Below are 18,270 nucleotides of genomic sequence, written 5' to 3'. Positions count from 1 at the left end.
GACCTGAAGACCCAGGCTAAATTTCGATTTTGGCTACATGACCCAGTCTTGACTTCTGTGAATTCTTTATGGCTGACTGGACGTTAATTTTAGATTTTGAAAGGTGTGTCTGTGCGAATGAACGATGGGAAACCCAAAAAGTGAAAACTAGCTTTTATAAAAATGTAATTAATTACGTTTCTTAAAACTAACCATCAAACGCATTTGTTAATGTCATATGCAAAAATAAATTCTTGCTGAAGGAACATTCGGGGAAGGAGAGGCAATTGCGATTGGGAGGTTGAGAGAGAGAGAGAGAAAAGGGGTGTGGGGGGGGCTCGTTTTGCTTGGCATCTCGACCCCAGGAACCAAGCCTCCAAAACTCCACCAGTGGAGTCAGCGCCGGGAGTCAGGCGAACAGTGTGGGCCACTTAGTAGCCCGGAACCTCGCTTCCGCGGCTCCGGTAGCAGCGCGCACGGGGAAGCGTTTGGGCGCCGCACCGCCCTGCGCGATGCCCTTCAGCCCCGCGCTCGGAGGAGAAGGCTTGTGGCTTGGGCTCCTGCAGTGGTCGTGGTGCTTTTCTTTGTAGTTGGCGGCCTGAAACCAGGCCTCAAGTGGGAACGGCATGACCATGATGAGCGGACGGCCGGGCCGAGTGCCCTTACAGTTCCTTCCGAATGAGGCCCGGAGCCTGCCGCCGCCCAAGCTAACCGACCCGCGGCTCGTCTACATGGGCTTCTTGGGCTACTGCTCCGGCCTGATTGATAACGCGATCCGGCGGAGGCCAGTGGTGTCGGCCGGTGAGGGCTGCGCGGGCTGGATCGGATGGGAGGAGTGGGGGTCGCGGGGCTCAGGGCCGGCTCCACCTCAGGCTGCGCGAGGTGCCTTCGCTTTTCAGGGCCTTTCGCCTAAAAGGCCCCGCCTCGCCTTCCTGAGGTTTGCGTGCCCGCTCAGCTCCTCAGCATCGGGCCCGACTAGAGCGTCATTGCACTTCAGGTCCAACCGAGGGTGCAATGCAAACCACGACCTCACAGTGAGTCTGTAAGGACCAGGTGTGAACTCCCTGCTCCCCTCTCTGCGCTGTGGGGTGTGCAAAAATGGGTGATCAGTCTGTGCAGTGCACTACTAACACTGCGTGCATTATAGCATTTAGTCTTCCAACACCTTGGGGGAGGGGGGATTATCCACAGTGGGGAAACAGAGCCTGAGAGGGGTTAAAGCAGCTTGCCCAAGGTCATGTGGCGCGTTCTGTTTTCAAACCTCAGAGTCTCTATTCAGAACCAACACTTCTCAGATTTAGTGTGCATACTGATAACTTGGGGGTCTTGTTCAAATGCGGATTCAGATTCCTTAGATCTGGCGACAGTTTTGATGTTCACATTCTCTCAGATGCTGCTGGTCTGGAGACCTCACATAGAGTAGGAGGCTCTAAACCACTGGGTTGTATTTCCTATAGGTCAGTGGCCACCTGCCAGAGATCAACACTGGTAGTAGGTAACACAGTAGCTGTACTAAGGGCTGCAGAAGAGAAAAGAGGGAAACTGTAGAAGGTGTCTTTGAACTCAGCTTTGATATTTATTTTGACAGATACTTAGAGCCTTCCAGGCCCATGAGAGGCCAGTGGGAGTGAATGAGGGGAAGATGAGTGAGTAGGGTGATAAGGCAACAAAGATTTAGGTAGATCATGGCAGTTTGTTCTCTAGGCATACAGGAACCTTACATGCTTTTGAGAGCTGTGAGGGAAAGTGCAGGCATCAGACATGTGTTTTAAAAGGTCAGCTTGGGAGTTCCCGTTGTGATGCAGCGGAAATGAATCTGACTAGTATCCATGAAGATGCGGATTTGATTCCTCTCAGTGGGCCAGGGATCTGGCATTGCTGTGAGCTGTGGGGGTAGGTCACAGACTTGGCTCAGATCCCAAGTTGCTGTGGCTGTGGCTCCAGCTCCAATTCGACCCCTAGCATGGGAACTTCCATATGCCACAGGTGCACCCCTAAAAAAAAAGCATAAATAAAAGGTCAGCTTTGTCAGGAACTGATTGGAGTCAAAGGAGCCCATTTAGGAAGAAAGCTTATACAGTGGTTCAAGCAACCAGGAATCACCCCGCTTTTGCCTCTTTTGCCTTCCAGCTGTCTGTAAGCCCACCATATCAGCATTTCTGGTGCTCACATAGACTTGAAATTCCATCTGTGCTGGATGTATCACCACTCCATACTTGCCCAAGCCTGTTGCTTGGTGTCATGGAAAGAGGTCCACTTTGAAACTAAATGACCTTGCTCCACTGTCACCTTGGGCAAGTTGCTTGGTCTGAGCCAGTTTCCTCATCTGTAAAATAAGGATAATTCTTCTTTGCATTTTGTTTGTGTGGAGAGAATTATGGGAAATTCTGTAGGTAAATGACCTGGCACACAGAAGGTGCTAAACAAGTTTCCCTTTCCTTAGCTCTCGTTACGCAAATGATGTACCATATAGTTGTTCAGCCTTTATTGAGCTTTCTCTGTGCCAGGCAGTATTACACATTGGATATATCGGATAAACAGGTGTGGATCTAGGTGTGACACACAGTGTTCTAATAGAAGTGGGTGGGCAGAGTGTGCTTTGGAAGAAAGCAGATTGGAGAGATACTGTTCCAGAGGAAGAAAGGGTTGGCTAAACTTGAAGTATGTGCCACTTAATCTCACCTCATTGGTTTGTTTGTTTTGGCCATGCCCATGGCATGCAGCGGTTTCTAGGCCTAGGAGGTTGTATACAGGAATTTAGGATCCTGATGGCCATAACTGAAGAAGAGGCTGACAGGCTAGGTTTGTATTTTAGTAAAAATTCCTCTTGGAGTTCCCGTCGTGGCTCAGTGGTTAACGAATCCGACTAGGAACCTTGAGGTTGCGGGTTCGATCCCTGGCCTTGCTCAGTGGGTTAAGGATCTGGCGCTGCCGTGAGCTGTGGTGACAAAAAAAAAATTCCTCTTAAAAACGGTAAAAGCTGGGATCAGTGTGGAGTGGAAAATGAGATAAAAGGAGACCAGTTAGTGTAGCTGAGCATAAATTCCCTCAAGTGAGGAAAGGAAGTATTTATAAGATAGAATTGACAGGATTTAGGAGTTCCCACCATGGCTCAGCATGACTAGCGTCCATGAGGATGAAGGTTTGATCCCTGGCCTCACTCAGTGGGTTAAGGATCTGGTGTTGCTGTGAGCTGTGGTGTAGGTCTTCCACCTTCATCTTCTGATACTCCTGATATGCACACCATACCCAGCAATACTAAACAAACTTTTTTCAGTTGGATTTTTTTTAAATTAAAGTATAGTGGAAACTCCTGGGCCAGGAACCTGCCCCGCAGCAGTGACCCAAACCACTGCAGTGACAATGTTGGATCCTTAACCCACTTCGCCACAAAAGAACTCCAGTAGGCTGATTTTTTTTTTTTTGGTTTCTGGGGCCACACGCGTGGCATATGGAGGTTCCGAGAATCAGTCGGAGCCACAGCTTCTGGCCTATGCCACACCAACGCAGGATTGGCATCTCATCTGTGACCTACACCACAGCTAACAGCTGACAGCATCTCCAGATCCTCAGGCTACTGACTGAGGCCAGGGATTGAATCTGCAACCTCATGGTTCCCAGTCGGATTCTTTTCTGCTGTACCACGACGGGAACTCCAGCCGATTTTTCTAAAGACATTTTTTGAATAGGTAATACACGCAAAATTACAAAATTTGGAAGATACAAAAGAGAATCGAGATATATTTGTAGTATAATGCACTGTTTTAGTAACCACTAGATATGCAAATAAATCGGTATATGGAGACAAACCAAATTGCTTTTAGATTATTTGTAGAAGGCTTTATCTCTGCGTATCATGTCCTGAACATGTTCCGGGATATGTCTGAAGTTAACTTTTGTTTTTTGTTTTTGTTTTTGTCTTTTTTTCTTTTTTAGGGCCTCTCCTGCGGCATATGGAGGTTCCCAGGCTAGGGGTCCAATCAGAGCTGTAGCCACTGGCCTACGCCAGAGCCACAGCAACTTGGGATCCTAGCCGCGTCTGTGACCTATACCACAGCTCAGGGCAACACCAGATCCTTAACCCACTGAGCAAGGCCAGGGATCGAACCCGCAACCTCATGGTTCCTAGTCAGATTCATTAATCACTGAGCCAGGACGGGAACTCCCTAAAGTTAACTTATTAAAAAAGAAAAACTTTTATTTTTGTTCTCAGTCTACCATTCAAGTTTTTGTACTTATCCACACTGTTCTTTGAAGAAACTTATAAAACCTAAATTTTAAAAACCTTGGGTTCTATTGATATTTATATTTGTAGATTTCTGTTGCTCTTCTTAATTGCTAGATCACCTTAGGGAGATGTCCCCAGGTCAAGACTGTTTGTTCAAAATACCCATATTCAAAACCCTTTTTTTTTTTTTTTTTTTTTTAGCAATATTGGAAGAAATATATATCTGAAATATAAAAATGAGATTTTTTTTTAATACGCATGACTGATTTTTGCTTTCTTTGGGATGTGTTTGAATTTCAGGTTTGCATCGCCAGCTTCTATATGTTACTTCTTTTGTTTTTTTTGGATATTATCTTTTAAAACGTCAAGACTATATGTATGCTCTGAGGGACCATGATATGTTTGCATATGTAAAGTCACATCCAGAGGATTTTCCTGAAAAAGGTATTTCAAGTTAATTGTAGAGAACTTGTCTTACTCTGTATCATTTCCCCCGTTAATCCCCGTTAATGCCTTTGACTTCAGTTCCTTCTGTATTCTTCTGACTTCCACATCTCCTTAGGCAGAATCCTCTTGAACTCATATATCTAGTTTCAGTGCATGGCACTACTGTCCACCTGGGTACTCCACACAGAAGCCTGGGAATCCTCTTGACGTCTCTCTCTTTCGCTTCCCATTAGTCAAGTCTAATTCTACTCCCTAAACAATTCTCAACTCTGAACTTTCCTCTCTGCCGTTGCCACTACCCTGGTTCAGGCTCTGATGACCTCTTGGGTGGACTCTTGAACTTGCCTCCAGTGTGCCTCTGCGTTTGGTCTTCCCCCAGATCACATCTCTCTGGATAAATATGGCCATGCTTACGATAGACTCGCTAGGATGGCCTATTTTCCCAGGTTGAGCTAATTGCCTGGTAGAAACACTTCGCCTGTTCCTTTTATCTGCCCCATTACATACTCAGCTATGTCCCTCACTGGACTGTGTCTTTGTTTCCCCAGCCTCCAGCAGAGAGCATACACATAGCAGGCACTTAGTAAATAGTGGCTGGCCTGAACTACACAGAGTCCTGCCTCATGAGATGCTGTGTCCTGAACCTGCCCTGTACCGCCTTATACGCACTGTGCCCCCTCGATCCTCCTCTTGCCCCATTTCCACCCTGTACATCTAGCAAATTCCTGCTCAAGATTCATCATCTCAGTGAAGCCTTCATCCAGATATGGGCGGGAATTTCCTAAGCACACTCTACTTATCTTGTGCCACTGTGAATGTAATTGTGATACAACTGTCGTGTTGTTTGTATTTTATACACATACATAATACAGAAGTGTGCATGTATGAATGAATGGAGGAAATTTTTGAACTTGTAAATGTATAGATTTTTAGATTTTCCTATTCATGTAAATGCGATATTAAATATTTAAACATCATCAGACTGAATTATGATCTTTGAGATCCTATTTATCTGAAATTTTATTAATCTAAAATTTCCATAGCCTTCAGTCTCATAGGTGATGTTTATGGTGGATCAAAAAAGTACGGAATTTTTTGCCAATGAAGAGCCAAAGACTAGTACCAAGCCATCAATAGCGGATATATCAGGGATGGGGAATGTTCTTAACTGCTGGATGTTAGAGCTAGAAGGAGTCTTGGGAATATTCACTCCTAAGAGGGAGACCCAGTGGCAGGCAGTCTTCAGTCTCCCTCTGGCTCTCTGCCTCCACATCTCCACTAGCTCCCTCCGGCAGCATGTAGAGCTTCACAGCCCATTCTCTCTGAGCTGCAGGTTGCCGGCAGGGTGCCAGGAGCCTCCTGCACCGACGGTTCAGGCGTGGAGAGCTTGACCGCCTCAGCTCCTGGCCCCTCCTCATTCATTCCTTCTTTCACCCCTTCAGCCAAGATCCCCCTGGCAGCACGTTGCCCCTCCAGACAACCCTCTGGACGTCACCAGTCTGTTCCAGAGTTATTCCTCATTCAGTAAAACAAAATGTCTCAGTGATTGCCAAGCCATGCTGGAGAATTAGAAAATAAGGCAATGGCAGTTCTTATAAGAATATTAAGTGTTAATTTTTCTTTAGGAAATATGATTTTTAAAACACAATTTTAAAATCTTTTGTGATCTTTCTTTTTATAGATAAGAAAACTTACGGTGAAATTCTTGAAGAATTCCATCCAGTGCGTTGAAGTCTCCAAAAGGCTTGCTCCGGTTTCAGTGATACTGCTTATTTCTGAATTCAAATTTCTATGATATTTGAACTTTATGTTAATATTATGTTAACACCTTGTGATTAAAATGGTCTTCATAAGCACTCTTGACCCTTTTTTTTTTTTTTAAGGCACCCACAGCCTATGGAAGTTCCAGGGCTAGGGGTCAAATCGGAGGTGCAGCTGCTGGCCTACACCACAGCCACAGCAACGCCAGATCCGAGCCACATCTCTGACCTCACCACAGGTCACAGCAACACTGGCTCCTTAACCCATTGAGCAGGGCCAGGGATCAAACCCATGTCTTCAGGACATCTGGCAGATTTTTTTTTTTTTTTCCTTAGTTGGCCTCACCCACAGCATGTGAAATTTCTCAGACCTGGGATCAAATCTATGCCTCCCCAACAACCTGAGCTGCAGCAAGTTGGATTCTTTTTTTTTCTTTTCTTTCTTTCTTTCCTTTTTTTTTTTTTTTTTTTTTTTTTTTTTTTGTATTTTTTGGGCTGCACCTGCAGCATATGGAGATTCCCAGGCTAGGGGTTGAATCAGAGCCGTAGCTGCTGGCCTACACCACAGCCACAGCAATGCCAAATCCAAGCCATGTCTGTGCAACACCGGATCCTTAACCCACTGAATGAAGCCAGGGATCAAACCTGTATCCTCACAGATACTGGTCGGATTCATTACCACTGAGCCCCAACGGGAGCTCCTCCTGGCAGATTTTAAAATGGGCTTTAGTACTAGTTCAGAGTTGACAAACTGGCCTGTGGGCCAAATCTGGCTCACTGCCAAACAATTTTAATGGAACACAGCCATGCTCATTTGTATACATGTTTATGGCTACAGAATTGCGTGGTGTAACAGAGACCTTATGGCCTCCCGAGCCTGAAATATTTAATATGTGGCCACTCACAGAAGAGTTTTGCCTGCTTCAGTTCTGGTGAAAACAAAACAAAGCAAGTCAGATTATAGAAGCTTTTGTGAGTCATGTAGAATAATTTTGACTTGATCCTATAGTTAGTGGAAAACCACTAAAGGATTTTCAATAAGAATAACATGGTTAGGTTTATATCGCTGAACTCTACAGCAGCATAGAGGGTGGTTTAGAAGAAAGAGACTCAAGACCAGGAGAGCAGCTAGAAGATGAACTGGGAAGGGGTCCCTGCTCTTAGATGGATCATCCCAGAGAAAGCAGGCTCAGTAGCCGACGCTGTCTACAGTGGAGTCTGGTACAACTACAAGTAAAAGATCCCACCTCACTAGAATGAGGTTACTCTCTATGGCTTATCAAGTTCAAATGTTTGTCCAAAAAGTTTTTGCTCCCAAGCCCAGATTTCACAATCATTGTTTTTTGGGGATTAACGAGATTATTTATATGTGATTTCAAATTAGGTGGCAATATGAATATAAACAGATGGTTTCTGGGCAAAATCAGAGTTTTCTTCACTTTTTAAAAAAAATTTTATTATAGTTGATTTACAGGTTCTGTCAATTTCTGCTGTACAGCAGAGTGACCCAGTTACACATATATATACATTCTTTTTTTCACATTATCCTCCATCATGTTCCATTACAAGTGATTAGATATAGTTCCCTGTGCTCTACAGCAGGGTCTCATTGCTTATCCACTCCAAAGGCAATAGTTTGAATCTATTAACCGCAAAGTCTAGTCCATCCCACCCCCACCTCCTGTTTTTAAAGTTTATTGAAGTAGAGTTGATTTACAGTGTTGTGATAACTTCTGCTGTACATCAGTGATTCAGTTATACGTATGCACATACCCATTCTTTCTCAGATTCTCTTCCCAAATAGCTTATCACAGAATATTGAGTTCCATCTCTCATCTCTTGAGTCCCACTTGTTAAAAATGAAATGCCTCAGAGTTCCCTTCGTGGCTCAGTGGTTAACAAATCCGACTAGGAACCGTGAGGTTGAGGGTTCAATCCCTGGCCTTGCTCAGTGGGTTAAGGATCTGGCGTTGCTGTGAGCTGTGGCGTAAGCCAGCCACAACAGCTCCGATTAGACCCCTAGCCTGGGAACCTCCATATGCCGCAGGTACGGCCCTGGAAAAGACAAAAAAAAAAAAAAAAAAAAAAAAAAAAGCCTGAAAAATACTTTAGAAGCTAATAAATTGTATGTACAAATACAAGGTATTTTATTGCTATTGTAATAAATAGGTTTATAGGTCACCTGTGCTCAGCAAATATAAGAGGATGAGCCACTTAGTGTCCAGGGACTCTGCTGCTCCTTAGTTCTGGGCAGGCTAGAGCAAATACAAGGTGAGAGTGGGAGAAAACAACTCACCAATAGTAACAGCTCTCACATCCTAAATGCTTTTGATTCATCAAATTTAATTTTTGTAACTTTATGAGGTCGGTAATACCATCTCATTTATAGACGAGAAAATTCACTACGAGTTAAATAAAATCACAGTGAATGACTGCCAAGAGGAGGCATGTGACTTCAGTTAGTCAGGTGCTATAACTTCTCTTTCTACGGTACCCCACTGGCCAGGTAACATCTGGTCCCTCCTGAATCCCTGCCTACCGCCCCCAAGTGGGTAAGAGAGTTGTGAATTACAATAAGCATTCTAAAGGCGACCCATGGGTCCATGGATTGGTTCTCAGAGGAAGGGAAGGAAGCATTCCCAACAGCACTTGCAGCTGCAGGTCCAGTCTTTCTGGTCTTTTCCTCCAGCTAGCAAACTGCTCCATGTCCAAATCACAGAGTCTGCCTTCCGTCGTGTAGAGTAAGCTGTAGAGTGCAGAAATTAAAAAAAAAAAAAAGTCAGTATAAGGTCACATCATTAAGGTACCGTCACATCCCTATTGAGGTAGGAAAAATACTGAAAAATCTCAATGGTGCTGCTATAGGAAAACGCTGGTGGCGTTACAGAGCTGAAAGAAGGATCCAGTTGTCTGAGCTGCAGTCTCTCATCCAATTTCATCTCCACATTTTACAAGCAGGAAAGCTGCACAGAAAAATGAAACAGGTAGTCCAGGAACAGACAGTGGTCAGTGCAGAGCCAGGACAAGAGGCCAGATATTTTTTTAATCTCTATATAGCTGCCGCAAAAAAAAAAAACAAACGGTTAGGGTGTGTTGAAGAGTTACCATGTAGAATGGGCTGCTCATGTCTTTGAAAATAGTTCAGCTGGTCAAGGAAAGGGGTTTCTACCTGCTCTGCCATCTCCAAGTGCCATCTCCAGCCCAGGCTGCAAGAACTGTAAGGTGCTAAGGAAGCCCACTAGTGTAGAGGAAAGGAACCAGAGATGAGTTGGGCTACGGACCATTCACATCTTGCCTTGCCATTTCCAGAGTAAACCTGGACTCATTTTACTCCTCAGATTTCCAGGTTTTTCATCTGTAAAAGGGGATTGTAATTCTATTAGATAATGGATAATGCAAGTGATTTTAAACTATGAAAACTATTCAAGTGCCAATTGTTGGAGGGGTTGTTTTTTGCTTTGTTTCATTTTGTTTTGTTTTTGTCTTTTTAGGTCCATACCTGCAGCACGGCAAATAGAAGTTCCCAGGCTAGGGGTCGAATCAGAGCTGAGCCGCTGGCCTGTACCATAGCCTCAGCCACAGCAATGCCAGATCTGAGCCGTGTCTGTGACCTACAGCACAGCTCACGGCAACACCAGATCTTTAACCCACTGATCGAGGCCAGGGATCTAACTGGCATCTTCATGGATACTAGTTGGGTTCGTTACCACTGAGCCACAAGAGGGAGTCCCCAAGGATCAATTGTTTTTGCTATTACTGTTATTCAGTGAAGAAACAAACCCTGAGAAGTTAGGTGGCTAAATCAAGGCATCACAGCTCATTAGTGGTGGAATCAGGACGTGAACCCAGAGCTCGTAACCCAGCCCGATTACATTCAAGAACCACCTCTGAAAGGCCATCCAAGGAGCCCTCAGGGGACAAGGAAGCAGGATTGAAGTTGGTGGTTTGGGATTGAGTTTGAGGTAGGGGAGGGAATAATGGCTGAGAAAATACCTGACGTGGAGCTCTCTATAAGCTGTGTGTTCAGGGTCCATGTGTGTTCCCACCATTATAGAGTGGCCTCTGGAAGGTCATGTAGGTAACACAGTATGGCCCAGAATGAGTCAGGGAAAGAGCAGCCAGCTCAAAGTTGGGGTCAGTCTTACTCTGTCCCCTTAACTATGTGACTTTGGGTGAGTCATTTCTTCTCTCTGGATTTAATTTCCTTCCAAATAAAATGAAGATAAAAATCCTGCCTCACATGCCTGCATCAGGTGATTTGAAGATTCTCATGAACACAAACATGGTTTATCACTCGTGAAGCCAGTTTATGGGAGCAGGACTGGCAGGTGGCCCAGGATAAAAACAGGCAGGTGTCCTGGCCAAGGTTCCCCTAATCTTTACCCAGGACTGACCCACCCAAGACTGTCCCAGGCCATCTTTTCACCTCCTACCCTGTGCTAACACCTGCTAGTCGGCTTCCTGCTTAGCTGCACCTGACAACCCAGTCCTATGCTCAGATTCCAACACAGGCGTATGTCCTCACAACTGGCCTTCCCAGTGGGCATGCTTCCACACTGGTGTGTCTGGAACGGCTTAGAGTGCCAACATCACAGTCCTTCAGCTTTCTGTGCGGCTGGCTGCAACTTGGGATGGCCAGAGTGCCCCTGCTTGTAGGGCTGCTGTGAGCAGCCTCACTATGAACCCCCTTGTGCCATATAAATATAATTTTCAAAGTCCCATGACTTGAAAAAAAGTTGGCAAGCAGAGCCACACACACGTAGAATTCACAACGCACACCTGAGTATGTATATGCCTTGGGAAAATTTCTTCATTTATAAAATAGAAATAATAAAACCCAACTTCATAGAATTACTATGAAGATTAAGTGAGATAATTCTATGTCAAGCACTTAGGGGCTGTGCTGGCATTTATGTGCGCAAATAAAAGCTATTATTGAGAGTTCCCTGGTAGCTTAGCAGGTTAAGGATCCAGTGTTGTTACTGCTGTGGCTCGGTTCGCTGCTGTAAAACTTGTTCGATCCCTGACTCAGGAACTTCCTCATGCCAAGCGTGTGACCCAAAAAAAAAAAAAAGCTATCATTAATATATGACATCAGGGTTCTCATTTTAGGACTCATCAAAGATGAACCATGATAGAGGGCATATCCCTCAAAATTATATATAAAATTACGTGTCTATATACTTGGATTCTGGGGAAAGACCCCATAGCTTTAATTAGATTCTTTTTTCTCTCTCTCTCTGCCTTTTCTAGGGCCGTTCCTGCGGCATATGGGGGTTCCCAGGCTAGGGGTCGAATCAGAACTGTAGCCGCCGGCCTACACCAGAGCCACAGCAACGCAGGATCCGAGCTGCGTCTGCAACCTACACCACAGCTCACGGGAACGGCGGATCCTTAACCCACTTAGCAAGGGCAGGGACCGAACCCGCAACCTCATGGTTCCTAGTCGGATTCGTTAACCACTGAGCCACAACAGGAACTCCAAGATTCTTTTTTTTTTTTTTTGGCTTTTTATTTTTTATTTATTTGTGTGTGTGTGTGTGTGTGTGTGTGTGTGTGTGTGTGTGTCTTTAGGGCCACACCTGCAGCATATGAAAGTTCCTGGGCTAAGGGTCAAATAGGAGCTGCAGCTGCTAGCCTACAGCACAGCCACAGCAACTCAGGATCCGAGTGGTGTCTGCAACTCACACCACAGTTCCATCAACGCCGGATCCTTAACCCACCGAGCGAGGCCAGGGATTGGACCCACATCCGCATGGATACTAGTCAGGTTTGTTACCACTGAGCCACGGCAGGAACACCTAATTAGAGTCTTAAAGAAATTGACAGTGAAAACACACTTGTTTAGTTCATATAGCTCCACATATTCATACTTACTAATAAATGCACAAACACATAGAGTGTACCTAAAGTGTGCACTCACCAACCACTTTTCCTTATGTTTCCACAATTCACCATCCCTACTCAGCATTTCTGGGTTGGAAGGATAATAAGGCAGGCCTGGCCTTAGGCCATCCCAGGTTGTGGTCTTGGGAGCCCAAAGTGAGGGTGACTTTGTCTGAGATCCAGGCTCTCCCTCTGCCTTGGGGTTCACCACTGCTCCCTCTCCTCCCCTGGAACGTCCCCCAGGGGACTCTGACACCCACAAGCATGGCCACCGTTACCTTGCCTAGAGTCCGAGGCTACATGGCCTGTCCCATTATCTCCAGGTATTTCCTCGTCACCTCCTCAGCTTTCAGGGTAAGATGGGTAAGAATGTGATGAAGGCTGGAGAAATGCAGGTGGAACTGGGCTTCTAGGTCCAGCTGCCCCAAGAGCCTCTCCTCCTTGGTCTCTTCAGTCTCTGCAGCTTCATTCTCAGCCCCATCGTTTTTGCCATCCGCCACCTTGGCCTGCCACTCCTCCCGGGGCAGCAGCCCATGGTCCACAGCCACACGGATGGCCTTGAGCATGGTGAAGTAGTTGTAGAAATCGGGGGCCCCCGACTGGGCCTGGCACCCATGTGCACTCAGCTGCACATCCCGCAGCAGGCTGGGGATCATCACCACCTGCTCCATGTTGCGAGCCACGGCCAGGTACCGGTCCATGACGGTCAGCAGGCAGTTCTTGGGGTAGCGCTTGGCCAGCACCTGCATGGTGGCTTTCTCGTCCATGCCGAGTCCGGCAGAGTGCCCCAGCACAATTTCCACGCTGCTATTTTTATGTCTGGATCTGCAGCAGTTTGACAGGTTGCCAAGGCCCAGCCCGTGGGTCAACACAGCCCTCTTTTCAGCCAATCCCAGGGCTTGGGTCCCCACGTCGGTATCAGGCGATCTGTCTGCCCAGGGACAGGACTGCCAGACTTCTGTCTGTCATTTCGGGACGCTACCTTGGCCTCAGCCAAAGCCTGGCTCCTCATTCATCAGCTCCTGGGGCCAGTTCTGGGGCAGCCTTTCCCTTTGGCAACTGGTGCACTTGACCTCAGGGCAGTAATTCATTCTTTCAAGTCATCCGAGACCAAAGCTGCCCCTCGGTTTTCTGTGTCCTAATGTGCAACTCGTTTCATCAACCTCGGCTGTGAAATGAATAAGGGAGAAGGGTCATGCAATGAAATGGTTTGGTGTGGAGGAAAGATCGCTGAAAAGGCAACCCGAAGCCCAGTTCTGCAATTTCCCAGCTGTGCGTAGTCATTGTTCGCTGGCTGACACTTAACGAGGCACCTACCGCACAGCAAGTTCTATACGAAGCTCTCTCACCTCAGCTCTACGATGACTGCTTTCACATGCCTGTTTTTCTGATGCGGAAACTGAGGCGCAGACAGCTAAAGGAACCTGCCTGTGGTGCCACTGGGGCTGGGATTCCAGCTTGGGACCTCCTCTCCCATCTCCAGTCAGAGCCCCGGAAGGATGTATCCGGATGCACAAGTTATACAAGTTAAAGGGACCCACATCCTTATCTGTAGGAATTCCTGTCGTGGCACAGTGGAAACAAATCCAACTAGGAACCATGAGGTTGAGGGTTCGATCCCTGGGATCACTCAGCGGTTTAAGGATCTGGTGTTGCTCTGAGCTGTGGTGTAGGTCGCAGAAGCGGCTCAGATCTAGTGTTGCTGTGGCTGTGGTGTAGGCTGGCAGCTACAGCTCTGATTAGACCCCTAGCCTGGGAATCTCCGTATGCCACAGATGCAGCCCTAAAAAAAAAAAAAAAAAAAAAAAAATCCTTGTCTGTAAATTTAAGGTGTTGAGAGGATCGAAGAAGACAAAGCTAAAGAAAATGCTTTATGGAGATCCTGTCATGGCTCACTGGATTAAGAACCTGACTAACATCCATGAGGATGCCGCTTCAATCCCAGGTTGCCCTCTGTAGGTTAAGAATCCCGAGTTTGGAGTTCCCTTCGTGGCGCAGTGGTTAACGAATCCGACTAGGAACCATGAGGTTGCGGGTTCGGTCCCTGCCCTTGCTCAGTGGGTTAACGATCCGGCGTTGCCGTGAGCTGTGGTGTAGGTTGCAGATGCGGCTCGGATCCCGCGTTGCTGTGGCTCTGGCATAGGCCGGTGGCTACAGCTCCGATTCAACCCCTAGCCTGGGAATCTCCATATGCCGCGGGAGCGGCCCAAGAAATAGCAACAACAACAACAACAACAACAAAAAGACAAAAGACAAAAAAAAAAAAAGAATCCCGAGTTTGCATAAGCTGTGGTGTAGGTTGTAGATGCCGCTCAGATCTGGCATGGCTGTGGTGCATGCCGGCAACAGCAGCTCCAATTTGACCCCTAGTCCAGGAACTTCCACATGCCTCAGGTGCAGTCCTAAAAGGAAAAAAATGAAATAAAAATAAACAAAATGCTTCGTAAACCACAAAGCACAGTCTCCAGATGTATTATGCATACGGATTCTAGAGTAATGCTTGGAGTTCCCGTCATGGCTCAGTGGTTAGCGAATCCAACTAGGAACCATGAGGTTGCAGGTTCGATCCCTGGCCTCGCTCAGCAGGTTAAGGCTCTGGCGTTGCCATGAGCTGTGGTGTAGGTTGCAGACGTGGCTCGGATCCCGCCTGGCTGTGGTTCTGGCATAGGCCGGAGGCTACAGCTCCGATTCGACCCCTAGTCTGGGAACCTCCATATGCCTCGGGAGCGGCCCAAGAAAAAGCAAAAAGACAAAAAATAAATAAATAAATAGAGTAATGCCGAGATGCCTCTCAATTCTAGCGTGCAGTACCATGAGCTATAATGTTTCCTCTTTCCTATTGACCTGAGCCTATGGCCAACAGCCTTGGAAAGCAATAATCCTTTGCATTGCCACATTATCAGAGTTGACATTTGCAATATTTATTCATTACTAGGAAATGAGCCCCCAGCAAGAGGCTCAAAGTTGCACAAGTTAGTAGCAGAGTCAAATGAACAAGGCCATCCAAATTCAGGTTCATGCACTTGCAACACAACCTCGGGTAGAAAAAGTTGCTAGATATTTTCTGCCCCAGCATGGGGGGCAAGTGCAGGGGGAGAGGAGGAGGGGGAACATAAGGGAGGTACTTTATCCCACCTAGGCCACCCTCACCCCTACTCCAGGGCAGGAGCCCCCTCTGCACCCTCCTGGCTGGTAATCAGCGCCACTGGCCTCCCACTCCTCTGGCCAGAGCTGTGAGCACGTTCACCTTTGCATTGCACTAGATTCCAATACCCTAGAGCCCCTCCCCCTTTTTTAGATGAAAAGACTCACCTCGCCCCCAAAGTCACAGGCCTTAGCTCTCCTTATATTAGCACAACAGGGGAGTGGGAAAAACCATCTCCCGGCCTTTAACTTGCTCAAGCACACAAGGACCCTCTGAGGCAGAAAAGCATTTGTACCCCCTTTTCAGAGGAGGAAATGGAGACTCAGGAAAGGGGAGGTACGTTCCCCAAGGTCTCAGAAACGACAGGAGGAGGCTCAGCCCAGGCCCTGGGGGAAAGCGACAGGGGTCACTCTCATCAAGTCCCCTTCACGGGCTTGCCAGGCACAGAGCTGCAGATGACCTCGGGTTATTCTGCGTTGGACTGCTGGCCTTGGCTGGCTAGGGCACAGAGGGCAGTCAGGGGCCTGCCGTGAGGACACAGCTTCTGCGTTAACACTTTATTTAACAGAGAGAACGGCCAGCTCTTCCTCCCTCTGGCTGTGAGGCCCTGGGCTAGTTAGTCCTCTGTGAGCCTTCGCTTCCTCCTTGCATTGTGATAATGATAAGAGCAAACACAGATTGAGCTTGCTATTCTAAGCTAATATATGCAAAGTTCTTAGAAGAGAACTCAATCCTCCTAACAAGCCTATGGGGTAGGTAGTCCTTGTTCACAAAGGAAGACATTGAGGCCTAGGAAGGTCAAGTACCTAGCTTTATTCTTTTTTATTTTTATTTTATTTTATTTATTTTTTTTAGGGCCGCACCTGCAGCATATGGAAGTTCCCAGGCTGGGAGTCGAATCGGAGATGCAGCCGCTGGCCTGTGCCTCAGCCACCGCAGCTCAGGATCTGAGCCACATCTGCGACCTATACCACAGCTCACGGCAATGCCGGATCCTTAACCCACTGAGCGGGGGCCAGGGATTGAACCTGCATCCTCATGGAGATTTACCCGATTTACAGTCGGGTTACTCACCACTGGGCCGCAACAGGAATTCCAAGTCCTTAGCCTTTGACAAGGAGGAGCTAGGATGCGTGGTAAATCCTACCAACTGGGAGTTATGAAGATTAGAGAGCATCTTTGTGAAATATCTGGTATATTGCAAGACCTCAGTAAACATGCACTGCCTTTTGGCCACTTCCCCTTCCCCATGCTATGCTCTCAATCCCGCATGTATTCCTTCATTCTAGGACTTGCTATGCACAGTTCTGCTCCTGTTGTTCCCATCCTGGCACCCAGCACGGCAAATGCTGAGTAGATACTGGCCAAAAGATGACCTCTAGGTTCATTTCTTGATACATTCTAGGGTCTTTAGTTGTAATGTCCAGTCACTTTGAAAAATAGGACCCCTGCCTTGGTGGGAAGCAGTAGTGAGGCCCTTGGCACTGCGAGGAGCTCGAGTGGCTTCCGCACAGCAGGTGCTCAGAACCATCTCACAGGAGCTCCCGTTGTGACTCTGCTGGTTACAAACCTGACTGTGGGGACCTCAAGGCTTCCCCAAAGAAATAAAACTCAAAAAGCCTCCAGTAGAGATAAGAATTGCCAGACCCCTATCAGCCAACCTGTCTCACTGTAACTGTTACAGTGTCTCTAAGGACCTCCCCACCCCGGCAACTGGGCCTTCTCTTTCCCGCTCCTTGCTAGGAAAGGTATGTGGCCCACTCCTCACCTCCCCCCTTTGATCAGCCTGGCTTACTCCTTCCTGCCCCCCACTAGAAAAGGTCTGTAACCCACTCCTTACCCTGCCCCTATAGGGGCAACATATGCCCCCAACCAACCAGCAAGTGTATCCAAAGACCCCATCCTTCCGCAACCAATCAGCAGGTCAACAGGTGTATGGCAAGACCCTTCCTTGCACTCCTGCGTCTTTGGGCTATAAAAACAGACACGACCATGACCCTGCACCCAGAGTCGGCCCTCCCTGATTATCAGGAAATCGACCCCCTGTGTTAACAGTGTCTCTTGCCTCAATAGACTTGTCTTTTCTTCACCTTGGTTTAATCTGGAAAATTCTTTTTCCACCCGCGTGCACGTGCAGAGACCACAACACATCTCATGGGCAAGCCCTAAGGTAAAGCTCTTTTCCAGAATTTCTCCTCAAGGAAGCGGGGGGTGCCATACACCTGTCCTGACAGCCTTCATCATCCACAAGGCTTTCCCAATACACACTGCAAACAAAACTGTTAGCGACATATTAGCCCCATATTATCTCTGCCAGACATCTGTGGAGAGAATTTGCATAAAATTCTTTCCTAAACTAGGAGTGGAAAAGAGCAGTTTCCAAACGAATAAAGTAAAAGAATTTAATGTTGAGATTAATTAATTAAATGTTTGATTCATCTACTTTCAGTCCTAAAACATTTTGGTTTTGATTTTTACCAGGGAAAAGTTCTTAAAAAATTCTCCTCGGGAAAATGGGGCTTCCCTTGGAGTGGAACATCCAGGATGGCAGAGCAGTGGGTTTCGTGGCTTGGGTTCTGGGGCTGCTTCCAGGCACAGTTGTGACCCAGATTCCTGGGCTCCAGTGTCCATGACTGTAAAGTGAGGGGTTTGGAGAGCTCTGAGATCTTCCAGCCCTGGTTGTATAACCCCTTCTGAATCCATATCTGGGTCACTAAGGTTATCACCCTGCTTTGGTTCTTGCTCTGTTTTGTTTTTTTCCGGTCATGTCCACAGCATGTTAGTTCCTGGGCCAGGGATCCAACCCCCACCACAGCAGTGGCCCA

General features: G+C 47.0%; 2 protein-coding genes across 2 annotated transcripts; one reads left to right on the top strand and one right to left on the bottom strand.

Moving 5' to 3' along the window:
- Positions 491-6,510, top strand: NDUFC2 (NADH dehydrogenase (ubiquinone) 1, subcomplex unknown, 2, 14.5kDa). The gene is given in 3 exon segments (NM_001244743.1): positions 491-780; positions 4,508-4,651; positions 6,336-6,510. Coding segments are annotated over 3 exon segments (369 nt in total). The 5' UTR covers positions 491-605; the 3' UTR covers positions 6,386-6,510.
- On the bottom strand, positions 8,675-13,085 carry THRSP (thyroid hormone responsive). The gene is given in 2 exon segments (NM_001244376.1): positions 8,675-9,160; positions 12,579-13,085. A coding segment is annotated over 1 exon segment (471 nt). The 5' UTR covers positions 13,068-13,085; the 3' UTR covers positions 8,675-9,160; positions 12,579-12,596.

This window comes from Sus scrofa, chromosome 9 (genome assembly GCF_000003025.6).
Source record: "Sus scrofa isolate TJ Tabasco breed Duroc chromosome 9, Sscrofa11.1, whole genome shotgun sequence".
NCBI lineage: Eukaryota > Metazoa > Chordata > Mammalia > Artiodactyla > Suidae > Sus > Sus scrofa.
This window is presented reverse-complemented; position numbering and strand designations above follow the sequence as displayed.